The 13,494-nt window shown below is 49.8% G+C and overlaps 1 protein-coding gene across 1 annotated transcript in view; it reads right to left on the bottom strand.

The window, feature by feature from the left end:
* Nucleotides 1–13,494, bottom strand: part of IGDCC3 (immunoglobulin superfamily DCC subclass member 3) — a 94,686-nt gene that overhangs the window by 35,306 nt on the left and 45,886 nt on the right. The window contains 2 exon segments of the mRNA XM_034066228.1: nucleotides 675–805; nucleotides 3,292–3,436. Of these exon segments, the coding sequence (XP_033922119.1) occupies nucleotides 675–805; nucleotides 3,292–3,436 (276 nt within the window).

The raw sequence follows: 13,494 nt of genomic DNA, 5'->3' as shown, positions 1-13,494 counted from the left end.
CATGCAAAGCATGGATGTGGGTTGCTTTGGTTTGCCCTTATAGCTTCATCACATCCTACCTCTGGCAGAGTGAAACCAAAACAGCAAGTGTGTGGTTTTGGCCATTATTTTGGAGAGGAGACCATAAGGCACTGGTACTGCCTCAGCTGGAGCTTTCAGAAGGGAAAACCTGTTTCAGGCACTAACTTCAGATGTGGATGGAGAACCAAGTCTATATTCAGCCTGGGTTTCTCAGGGCTTCTCCTTCTCATCTTCTAAATAAAGGTTAGCCCGCTTTGGTCACAATACAATGCTAACAGCCTACACAACATAATTCCCCCATTAGATAAATAATTGATCACCTTGTGTGCTGCAATTACTTCCAGAGTGGGCAGGTCTCATAAGGAAATGATGAATATTCCACATTTCCAAAAGAATTTATTTAATGTAAAGCTGCTGTAGCTCATTTTCTCACCCTCCTCCTGCCATGCAGAAACTGGCAGTGATTTACAGGCAAAGAGACACATTTATCTGCTATCAAATGGGCTGATCTGGGAGGGACTAACAACAAGCCAGAAGAAGGAAGGTGCTAGGGCTGGACAGAGGAACACTTCTCAGTGCTATTAGTCTGAAACTGTCTTAAACTGTCCTGGTCCAGAACAGCAGCAGTCAATACAGCATTTACTGGCACTCACCTGACACAGTGAGCCTGGCCTCCCGGCTGAACTTCACATTAGCAATATTGGTAGCAACGCAGTGAAAAATCCCACTGTCTTCTGCCCTCAGTCCTGTAATCTGCAGGACTCCCTTCGGAAGCAGCGTGTACCTGTGGGAAGAGAAAAACAGAACCAAACCCTTGCAAGGCAGGACGTGATGCGGCAGCAGGCTGCACAGCCACGCAGGTGAGGCAGGCTGGCTCCCTGCATCCCATGCTTATCATAGAATCACAGAACCCCAGACTGGATTGGGTTGGAAGAGTCCTGAAAGCTCATCCAGTTCCAACCCCTGCCACTGGCAGGGACACATTCCACTAGACAAGGTTGCTCCAAGCCAGGTCCAACCTGGCCCAGGAGTCAAATCCCTATAACCTTAGAACCTCAAATGCATGGGAAAGTGAGTCTAAAACAGTTATTGAGTGGGCACACATAAATATCGATAAATATTTTCTCTTCCTGAACCATAGGTATATTTAAGTCATGCATGCATACACACACATATGTATACATACATTACAGGTTGCTTGGCAACCGTGTGTTTAAGTTGGCTGCTGGTGAAGTCAATACAGTGTGATGAGTTAATAATCCATTTCCGTCTGGAAGATGAAGAACATCTTTTTCCCTATCAGCATATGGTTAAGTGCCTATAACCCTGCGCTGGGTTCCGAACATGCGGCTCGGTGTTGCAGGCAGCGTGACAGCAATCAGTTTGAAACGTCCCCAAGTTGATTGCAATCTCTCTGGGACTTTAAAATGCCCATTGTTTTGGATGAATTATACCACAAGAAGCCTTCATTTTTGTTAACAATCTGCCCACAGCATTAGAAGATTCGATTCCAAAGCTATTATTCTGCCTTCAAAGCCTTCAAGTGCAAGACTCGGCATACAAATTTATATACACTTTATACACAGAAATGCAGCAAGCGTGATTAATGCAGAAATCCAATTCAGTTAGAGAAGCAACCCTCATCATCCAGGCCCATTGGTGTCACAGATTAATCTACTGAGCTGACAATAAAAACCTTCCCCAGTAACTTTACTCCTACAAGAAGCTGAATCTGTTCGAAATCAGGACACTGAATGTAGGGAAGCTGCTCCCAGCCCATGTCCTCTAGGGCTTGGGCAAGCTCCCTGCCCTGCAGGAGAAGCCAGGGGGATGAGCACAACTTGGGGCTCCCTGGGTTGGACAAAAGCCTTGGCTCCTCAGTCCTGGGGCTCCTCAGCCTTGGAGAAAGAAGCCCTAGTCACATTCACACCCCTGACTATACCCACACCTGTGACCAGGGACCTGAGTGGAAAGGAACAACAATGCACAAAGGGCTTCAAGGGAACTTCACCTGTCCTGCACCATCTCATTGGGGTGCACACAAGGTGTCAGGCCCAGTTCTGCAGCTCTTACATCTGCCGATACCACTGCAGACCAGTTGCCCTGCTCACCCACATCCTCAGGTTAGAACCTGTATGAGTAAGAAGCCTTCAGAAGAGATCAAGTCTGACAAATCAACCCTGTGCTGGGCTAAAAAAAGCTCAGCTGAAAAACAGGAGGAAAACCAAACCCTGACAGTTGCAATTTGCCATGGCAGCATCGGGCCTCTTGGGTCTTTCTACTGTAAGTTCACCACAACACCGAAAAGGTCAGGCATTGTTCCAGCCCTGATGTTTTCTCCTGCCTCCAAAGAGCCCAACCACGTTCTGCTGCAGAACTGACAGTTTGAAGAATAGAGGCTTTCAGGGAAATATTTACAGCTTCCTGGTTTCACCTATTCCCAATGCACGGACATCAATCCGGGACTGAGGTGTGCTGCTACCGATTGTCTCCTACCAGCGGCTGTGCAGCTCCCGAGTCACAGCTGGGAATGCCGGCACGGAGCACACGTTTCCTGCCACCTGCCTGCTGCTGGCTCCGAGGATCAAACCTCTGATGATCAATCCCTCTGATGAGGGATGTTTCCGACACGCAGGGAGCAGCCTGTCAAACACAGGAAGGGAGGATGTGCCGCTCCGGGGCTAGTCTGGGGAAGGGGGGGTAATGGGGTTTTCCATATGAGGATTAAACTGGGAAACGGCAGCCCAGTGCCCTGTGAGATGCTCTCTGCAGAGCTCCCCTGCCACCATGCACAGGGGAGTCCACCTGGGAAGGGAAGTCAAGTGGTCATGGTGTAATTCAGCGCTTGCAAGAGTTTAGGACCCACATAAAAGACCCTAAGTCATGGATCTGGCTTGGAAAGGGTTGCACAAAACGGAGCCACAGAGGGATGATGGATGTCAAAGCCACCCAGCTCTGCCAGGACTGCTGGGTGGGCTTCGTGCTGGAAAGTAAACCTGGAATAGGGCTGATCAGGGAAGGTCAATGCAGAGCCTTTGCCCTCTCCAAAAAGGCTTTACCTGCCTCTCCTGGGACAGGCACTATTCCAACACGGTGTTTGCCAGAAGGAGCCCAGAAGCCTCACAACATTAACTGGAAGAGTCTTCCATGGCAGGAACGCTGACCAAGACCCTCAGCCCAGGTTAACTGGGTCCTAACACAACTGTGACAGAAATAGCAAACCTGGCCACCTTTTTCCACCTGGAGAAAGAGCAGCAGTGCATGTCCTACCTTTCGTTGTCTGTGTTGACTGGCATGCGGTTCTTTTGCCAGAGGATGACCGGCTCTGGCAAGCCATGGATCTGGCACTGGAATCTCGCGACACCACCTTCCTCCACCACTGCGTTCTGAGGGTGGATGTGGAAGTCGGACATTGCTGGAAGGCAATAAGAGAGACAAAAACATTCACATGTAAAGAGAGATCCATCGTCAAGAACTTCACGTGACCTAGAAACATCCACATTTCCCAGAGCTGGCAAATGGGATGGCGATGCAAGAACAGAACTGGTTTGCAGCCTCACTTCCTGCATGGAGAAACAAGACCAGTGTCAAGTTCTTGCTGCATGTCTGCCCCTGCACATTAAACTGATTGACTCAAGCAGGACAGAAGACAGTGCTCCACGACAGGTCTACAGGGGCAGCAAGACACAGACACTGCACTGGCACTTACTGGCTGTGCTCCACAGCCTGAGTGGGCTTTGGATCCAAGAAAAGAGATGTTTATCCTTTCTGCTGCTGCCAATGTCTTACCTGCTGTAAATATTCTTCTCATGTGCACAGCCTGACTCCTAAACTCATTTTGTTTAAATGCCTTGATCAAAAGTGGTCCTGGATATGTCAGTAACAGTTACAGCCCTTGATTTCCACCTCCGTTTGGCAGATGCTCCAGCTCACTGCAGACTCTGCCTCCCAGCACTGCAGAAGGAAGGGTCACATCTCCATGCTGCAGAGCAACACAGAAAGAGCCACTGCCAAGAATGCAGCAAACCAGAGCTTTTGGGGTTGGGACCACCCGACAGCTAATGACAAACCCCAGCGTGCCCGCGCAGGGTGAATGCAGACCAGCCTGCTCCAGCATAGCCACAGCTGTAACCATTGTGCACAAGGACTCTGGCATGCTGTTAGAGCTACATAAATAATGCAGTAATTATTACTATTAATTAATTGGAAGGTGCTGCCTGTTGACTCTGCAATAAACATATTCCAAGCTAATAAACATCCCAGTGGTTATTCAGCTCATGATTCATTTATAGTGCTGCATCCACAGGAAGATCTCACATTATCATACAAAATAAACTCCAAGAGAACCCCCTGCTCTGCTACCCCAGCTCGATAATACCCCTCTCCCCAGCAAGAAAGCCTCTTCCCCTTTTACATGCATCAAGTATAATGAATGTACTTCTGCTAAGGAACAAGCTGCATATGTGTCAGGGCAGCTTAATCACTCATCTGCAAACTCCAGTTGGGCTCAGGCAGATGGGAGATGGCCATTAGCAATCATACATTAAATATGTGTTGCATTAACCCGCGCTGCTCCCTAAACCACTGCTCTCAACCTGCTCACTGCAGGTTTGTTAAGCTGATGGAGCAACATGGAGCAAAGCCCTGGCCTTGCATGGCCATAGGGATGAGGTTTTTGTAGCTGTGAGGGTGGGATAAGGAGCAAGACACACACTGGGATGCACTGACTGGAGCAGGACCAGGAGGTGGCTGTGCGATGCTCCAGCCAGATGGGAACGCACCAGCACAAGGCAAAAGAATCATGCAAAATAATATCTTTCCCAAGATGAAAGCTAATGCAAATACCCTGGTAAGGGATGGAACCCAGTGGTGGAATGGCAATTTATCCAATTCATACAGATTTAGCCTTGAAATGAGACTGCTTGTGGCCCGCAGCACTCAGCCACTTGGGAAGGAGCCCAAAGGCTGCTGGTGGTTCTCCCACCCCAGGTGATTCCCTTTCCAAGCTGACAAGGGATGCTCCACAAAATGAGGGATCCAGGGATGCCTATGGCAGGAGAGCTCAAGGGACCCTGCAGAACATTTCAAGGCTGCCATTCAGAGACCCAGGCCAGGGTGAGCATCTTGCAACCAAAGCACATGGACCCGCACCAAGGAATAAATCCAAGGCTGAATAAGAAGGACACAAACCTCTAACAAAGAAAGAAGGGGGGGAAGCAGCAGAGATTCAGATGCCTGCAGGAAAACTCCTTTCAAATGTACAGATGCTCAGCACTGAGGGTTTTCGGTGGCTGACAGGGTTGATAAGAGGAGGGAGGTGTGAATGAGAGCAGCCCCGGCACAGACCTCACTCTGCTGGCTACAGAATTCATTGCCAGCCCTTTACTTCAATAATATCACCTCTTACAGGTAAAACTGCAGCAATAACCTCTACTCTTAAAGACACTAGTATTAATATTTATCATGAATAAAACATGGGGAGTTATAAATAATTCAGTTATGAGGATGTTAAGTAAAATATTACTCTTCAACGACCCTATAACGTGGCTTTGAAGCACAGTTTTATGTTAAATGCCTAGGAAACACTGTGACCCTTGCCAAGACCAGCTGGTTTGCAGAAGATGCATTAAAAATTCATGCATTGAGCTACAAAATGCTATTTTTAAAACACGTTTCTGAGTTTATTTACAGTTGCAGAGACAAAAGCTTTTGCAGCACCTCCTGTACAACAGCAACAAAACTGAGACACGTGTGCTTACCTGCGATGCTGTTTTCAGCCTACAGGTAAATCCCTGGGTGTGAGGACAGGGATAGGAGCACAAGTGCTTTACAGAGCATCACCTGGAGGGGCTAAATCTCTGCTGACCCACCTGAGATTTTCATGCATGTCCCAACTGACTGTAACAAACTCCTACAGCAGAGTCCTTGCTCCGGGCAGGGAAAGACAAACCAAAATGGGCTCACAGGAATGGATGGGGAATGGTCCCACAGGAGATGGGGAACGGTCCTAGCAGCCCTCCCACACTGCAGCCATGGGTGAACCTTATCTCAAAGATGCTGAGCAAAGCTAGGTTCAGATGGAGCTGTCTACAATCACACTGATGCAGGTAGAGGAGTGACTCTTCATTTCTCCTTCCCCCACACTGTATCACAGAGGACATCAACCAGGATGAAGGTGGATCACAGGTGAGGCTCTTCCCTAAAGAGAGCCCCATGCTTGGGAGCTCCCATCACCTAACCCTCACCAGGATGCAGCCTCCAAAGGCATGTCCTACAGACACAGCACAGGTGAGCAGCAACTCATCCTCATCCATATTCACTGAGGATTCGTTCTGGCAACAGACTTAGCTGGGTCTCCCTTAATCAAAGCACAAACACTACCTCCATCCTAACGGGCCCTGTGAAAGGCCAAAGGAATGAAAATGAAAATAGGTATTGAATGAAATTTTCTCTACTCTGTGAAAAACTAAATTGAAACCATTAGTGGCCAATCCTTTTCTGCTCAGTACAGCATTAGTGCTAAGCTGGAGATTGACCTAGATTTGATATAGAAAAAGAAAACATTAACTTGGTATGTCAGAGCAAATCCCAGGCCTGTTAGAATCATTAAAACACAAACATTGTTATCAACTGCAGGTACAAGGAGAAGACTTGAAGGGTTCAGTGCCAAGCATGGTGTTAGGAGAGCATTTAGGGAGCTCAGCTAGTCCTGCTTTTTGCTTTTACATTACTGATGGGGTAACAGATACCCAGGTTGGCTCTGACACAAGAGGATGCTGGGGAGAAGCGGAGCATCCTCACCACCATTGACACCAGGCAGCCCACAAGCGAGCTCCCTTCTCCACATTTCTGCCACTAACCTGTTCAATTCAGACCTCTTCCAAGGAAGGCACAACGTTAAAATGCCTCAAAGTTAACACAATACAAGGAACAAGAGTTTAATGAGGACATGCTTCTAGTACCTGGGATCCTAGATTCCCCTAGAAAGGAGGGCAGGCTTCGTTAGCTCCATTACAACCGATCATGGTGAAGCTGGGGAGGCAAATGGTTTGCCCAGTGTCACAGAACAAGCCATGGGCAGAGCCAACCCCTCCAAGACTGGCTCCATCCTGATGACGGTGACAGCTGCTGATTTTCATGCTGAATTTCCCAACTTCCTAATAAAACTGAGTTTCCCATTGGTTTAGCAGAAGCCAGGGTCATTTTAAAACACAGTGACCACCACCTCAATTAAACCCAGATCTAAACCACTCTAAAATCAGGCTGACAGCTCCAGCAGAACCAACCTGTGGTATCTATGAGATTTACTAAGCACCCACCCTCCTTGGCACCACAACTCCTTCCCAAACGCTTTCCCTGCAACCCACCAGCCCCAACGCATGCAGAGGAATTAAATCTTCCATTCCCTCCTGGCTTAGAACTCCTTCACCATTAAGTTAGCAACCTGATGGGGAGGCTTTGCAGACACAGGCCCCTTCCATGCTCTGCAAATGGAAGAGTTGCCTGCTAGAAAGAGCAAGCATAAAAGATGGGGGGCGTACGGACACCACAAATCCCATCCTCTCTTCCCCTGCTTCCAAGCGGGGACGTTTTCCCAAGTCTTTAAGGACACTGCATCTCCTTCCCATAGACTCCTCTCTTTCTAAAGATGCATTTCCAGACAGATAAAGAAGCCCCATCACAAGAGCCCGGTGGCTGCTCCAGCTGCAGAGCAGCCTCGGTGCCTGCGAGCCGGCCCTGCGTGTCTAATGCCGCTATTGTGCGAGGCCGTCGCGGTGCTGCCATGAGCCCGGTTTTGAATGCAAGTTGCTTTGTGCATAGTGAAGCGTGAACAACAGCGCCGCCCATTTATCTATTTAATTCTCCAGGAGTAGCAGGAGCTGGGGCCTTGGCTCACAGCTAAAGGGAAGGAAAATGGCTTTTCTCTCGGCTTCGGAACGGGAGGGACATGTTAAAGAGTGGCCGTGCTGAAATTCCTGCCCGCTAATCACAGGGGTGAAAATCCTGAATCCCTATTGTCCGTGTTGGCATCAGATCTCAAAAGCAAATGGGCTGCAAGAGTTGGGAGGGTTTGAAGCAAGGAGGATGTTTGGGAGGAATGTAGCTTCTTTGGGATGAGAGAGGGAGGAAGCCCCATCTCCCTCTGTGCTGATGGAGGGGAAAGCGGCTCCATCCTGCACGCTTACCTGCAATGCTTGCAAACAAATGCTTGCTCCTGTCTCACTTTGGCTGTGGTTTTCTCCCCCTGGAGCAGACACAACTGCTCAGAGCAGGATGGTTCAGGCTCTCCACCCTCTGTAGTTTGCATCCTTCTGTACCCATTGTTGTCACACTCAGAGCTGAGTGAAACCATTTAGACAAGGCTGAGAAGATGCCCCATCAGATGGACTTCTCTGGTTGAGGAGCAACATCTCCACCTGGTCTGGCTTTTCTTCCCCCTGCCCTAAGCCCCTGGGACAAGGGTAAAAGGGAGACAACTGAGCTAATGCCTTGCAGTGAGACACAGCAGCTGCCCATGGGAGGGAACATGCAACAAATACAAGGGGGAGAAAAATAAGCTCCTACCTCAGAATTCACCAGGAGGCAAATCACTGGCTGCTCTGGGACTATGGCTTCCCAATTGTCTGCATAACATGTGAAATGACTGCAAGTCAAATCCAGTCAGGTCACCTCCCTGCCACATGGCCATGAGCAGCACCCATGGACTGTACTGATCCAGGATTTGCTGTTTGCTTTAGGGCCTTGCGAAGCAAGTGGAGAAAAGCACAGAACCCTACATGGGCTGCTTCTGCACAGGGATGATAAATACACCATGAAAGTAATGAAGTCATCTCCACTGCAGACCAGGAGTCAGAGGGAACAGGCTCAGGGGTCCCTGCTTGCTCTGCCCACCCTGCACAAGTGAAAGACCAGAGCTGGGAGGAGGAGGATGGGTTGCACCTGCAGGAACTTTATCATGGTACCAGTAAAACCTTCACCTGCCTGTGCTGCAGCTCCACTCCTCTTCCTGCGGCTCCCCTGAAGGTTCACCCCAGCACCAGCACACACAGACTCTGCTCAATCACAGGCACCTCCAAGCCCATCTCCCTAAGTCCTAAGGAACATGTAGTTTATTTATGGTATTGATTATAGCTCACTTACTGGAAAAGTAAGTACACTGCCATCAGTTGTTGATGAAGGGGTACTCTCCCAGGACTGAGAATGATTTTTGTCTGGGTAAATGCAGTCTCTGCACCATGCACAGAAATAAGGAGGGACCATACACCCCAAGGGCTGTTGCATACTGAAGTATCTCATCATTTCTATACAGCTCACAAAGAGCTACCCCTCTGGAGAGAGGCTGTGCCCACACTGTCCCAGTAGAGAATGCCAAGGGAGCATCCCCAATGTCTGACACGTCACCACCCTCGCTATCTTGACCTGGGAGGACGGAGAATGCCAGGGGAGCTGCCTATGCCAGAGGATACCCCTAAAATCAGCTGGCCTTTGCCATGCTCTCCTGGTGCAGCTGCATTGCCCAAATGCTGCCTGCTCAGACCCAAGACCTCCTGCAATGTGGCTGCAGCCAGAAATGATCCCAGCCTGGAAACAAGGAGCAGCGAGTCCCAGGACATCACCACAAACACCCTCTCTGAAGCCCAGTGAGCAACCAGCCATCCAAGCATCCTCAAACCCTTCCCATAAGCATATCAGTCATTTCTCAGAGACAGACACAGGGGACACAAAGTGACGCCCATCATCACAACCCAAATCCAGCATCACCCCTCGAGTACCAATGGCACACTCTGCCTACAAGGCAATGCTGCCCCTTATAAATCACTTTGAAAGACACATCTGGGCAATCCCACGGACCAAATTTGTCACTTCCCTCCATGTTCAGAGCACGTGGCAGCAGCCCATCACCTGCTACACACAGCAGACAGCCCAAGGTGGTTATTCATCTTCCAGCACCCTCTTGTTTTGCAGGGCAATCGCCTACTAAACAGCCCCTTTAGCACTCTCAGATTGGTTTCAGGGCGAGAAGTTTCTGGTGAGGAAGGAGAGACCTTTATCAGGGAGTGCTATTGCAGTAATTTTTCAAGACAAAATTGCTCTGTGGCTCATGACAGCATTTAGTGTGTCCTGAGGCGAGCATTTGTGAAGCCAAACCTGTGGTCCTGCCGCCCTGCTGCTGCAGGGAAGGGGGAGCACTGAATGTCATAAACAACTCTTAATTTGCTTGGCTGGACTGCATATGGGGCTAGTGATTCTGCGGTGCAGGAGGAGGTTATCCATCACCATTACACTTCCCAGTGGTACAAGTCACCACGAAGGGCTCCTGTATTTCTGTGGGGTGTCTTCTTAAGAAACCCCAGCACACATGAGACTCCTCCACCCCAAAACAGGGCTCCCCTCCAGCATCATCACAAGCTGCTCCCTCCTGTTGCATCCACAGCTCACCCTGCTTGGGCAATGGCTTCTTCAGGACCCCACTGCATCCCAGGCTTTCCTCCAAAGCACACGTTTGCTCTTTGCAAGAGACCAGTGATTTATCCTGCTCAAGTGCCCCTGCAGACCCCTGAAATAATGAGAGAATGAAGGACAAGCTGCCCCCCAAGCCTCTGGGAGAGGTTGGCTGGGTGAGGGCAAAGCAAAGCATGCAGCACGCTGCCAGCAGGCTGGGCTCTCCTGCCAGATTCCCATCCAGAGCTCCTCGTGTTTTCCCTACTCCGACACACACAATTAAGACAAATTACATAGTTCCCATTTTGATTTGTTGCACAATAACCATGTTTTCCATCCCTTTCCCAAACACTGATGGAGATGGTACAACAGGAAGCTCCCACACAGCTGGCTTTGGCCCTGGACCACTTTGCTCGCAGCCAACTCCTCCCGATAGCGAGCACGGATGAGCAATCCTGCTTTTCATCAGCATCATCCTGCCCCTCCACAGCCCTGCAGCACCTCTAGGCAGAAACATCCCTTCTCAGAGCTCCTGCAAACCTTCAACCACCCATAGGTTTCTGTGCTCCCTTCACGTCAGCATCTCCGGAGGAACCCCATAAGGTGAAGGGAAAGGCAGCTCCTCATCACGGCTGCCTATGACACACCATCAGTGCCTCGCTCAGACAGGCGCTGTCCGGATTTACAGGCTAATGCATGTGAAATGAGATGCAGGTTTTAATTTTTTGTTGTCAGCTCCCATTTTTCTGCTCACAATCACACCAATAATAGCTCCAAACCCTCAGCATCTGTTTTTACCAGCTCTCCTGTAATTAGTTTACTAATGTATTTCACTGCGCCTTTGTTATGTGCACAGAACTACTTCATTCCCAGCTATCGGAGATAGCGCACTTCAGTCTATAAGGAGTTTGGCCTTTGTTCCCTCGTGGTTATTCACACGGGGGAAGATGGCTCAGTGAATGATAAGCCCTTCTATCACTACACATTCTCCATTTAATGTCTTTATACTGGCTCATTAATTACCACAGAAAACTCCTTTCCGAATGGAACCTGTGATTTATGGAAGACTTGGGCAAGGTGCCATTTTTAGTGGGATGACAGCAAACAGCACAGTGCTGGTGATTCACTCCTCATTCTCCTGCCTGCTGCTGCAGGGTCAACCCTGCTGTGGTTGAGTTTTGCTTGTGCAAGTGCTTGGTGCTGCTCCTGCACAGCTGGCATGACCAAGTCCATAGAAAACAGGGCTGCAGCCCATTCTGCCTCTATACTACAGTGCCCAATGTGTGGACTGAGGTGTTCCCTTGGGCAGTGGCTGGATGAGTGCCTGGAGGAGGTGGGACTGCCTCTGAGATGATGCTCTGAATCTCTTCATCAAGTCTGGTGGTCCAAGGTGTTGTAATGCACACAATGACTTGATCCTTGGCAAAACCCCAAGCACAGCACAGAGAGAGACTCAGACTTTGGTTAGAAGTGGTGGGCAGCCACACACGATGGATTCTGTGATACCCAGATGTACCTCTCTGCAGTGTCCTGTGCCACAGTCCAGCAGGGTTGAGCCTCAGTAATACCACAGAACCTCAGACTGCTTTGGGTTGGAAAGGACCTTAAAGCTCCTCCAGCTCCAACCCCTGCCACAGGCAGGGACACCTTCCACTGGAGCAGCTGCTCCAAACCCCTGTGTCCAACCTGGCCTTGAGCACTGCCAGGGATGGGGCAGCCACAGCTTCTCTGGGCACCCTGTGCCAGCGCCTCAGCACCCTCACAGGGAACAGCTTCTGCCTAAGAGCTCAGCTCAGTCTCCCCTCGGGCAGGTTCAAGCCATTCCCCTTGGCCTGTCCCTACATCCCTTGTCCCAAGCCCCTCTCCAGGTTTCCTGCAGCCCCTTTAGGCACTGGAGCTGCTCTCAGGTCTCCCCTTCAGGAGCCTTCTCTTGTCCAGGTTGCCCCAGCCCAGATCTCTCAGCCTGTCCCACAGATTCTAACCCATTACAGACTTGCAAACCTCCCAGCAGCACAGGGGGGGAAGAGCTGTGCAAAGGCACAAGGAAAAGGCTCCCGCTAGACCCAAAGCAGAGCACAGAAGGAAGGCTCTGCCCTGCCATGGAGCCATGGGAACAACGTGCTCTCTGTCCAACCGAAGTTAACTCTAAATCCTTCAGAACAGTGTGTCTTTCACCATGTCCATGTTCTGCACCGAGCATCACAAACTGCCCCCTTCTCTACCATGCAATGAGATGGAGGTGGAACCAGCGCACACGGTGCCTGAAGATGGTATTCAAATGGAAAAACAGCCCCCAAAAGGCTGATTTCCATCCCCTGATGCAGAGGAGCCACCTCACACCATTGCAAGGGAAATACTCGGTATACCCTGTGCATATGGGGAGGTGAGAGGAGATGCCAAAGGACCTGAGCGCAGATGAAGAGTAAGTCAGGCACAGAATTACCATTACAAAGGACTGCTCTAGATCATGGAATCAGCTACAGAAAGCTCCTTTCTGTTCATTTTAACTCTGAATTTCACTTAAATGCAGGTGATTCCCCAAAATCCTGAGTGCTCCTCTGTTCCCATCCTTGATGGTGAACGCAGACATTGCCTGGGCCAAACTAAAGGTGATAATATTAAAGATGTAGAAAGGCCTGAACTGCTGTGACAGTGAGAAAACCCCACTCCCTCAAGCTCTGCTTTCCCTCCTGGCAGCCGCTAAGCCATTAGCTGTCATCTCATCCCTGTGGCTGCCTTACATATAGAAATTCCTGTTTGCTCCTTGGCAATAGCAACAGCTTCCTATTTTGCTGGCAGCAATCCAGGGGAAATTCAAGCTGAATTACAGCCATTCTTCAGAAAATAGGCCAAATCCACGGCAGCAGGATGCATGACCGCAGACGGAGCGCTCTCCTCGCTGCTATTTATGCCGCGGTGAGGAGCCCCGTTGCCTCAAAATAGCTTATCTCTGGAAGTCCCCTTCCCATTCCCGGCTGCCAGCCAATGTATTCCCACCTCAAAGGGAAAGTTTGGAGCTCCGACGTATCA

This window comes from Melopsittacus undulatus, chromosome 9 (assembly GCF_012275295.1).
Source record: "Melopsittacus undulatus isolate bMelUnd1 chromosome 9, bMelUnd1.mat.Z, whole genome shotgun sequence".
Taxonomy (NCBI): domain Eukaryota; kingdom Metazoa; phylum Chordata; class Aves; order Psittaciformes; family Psittaculidae; genus Melopsittacus; species Melopsittacus undulatus.
This window is presented reverse-complemented; position numbering and strand designations above follow the sequence as displayed.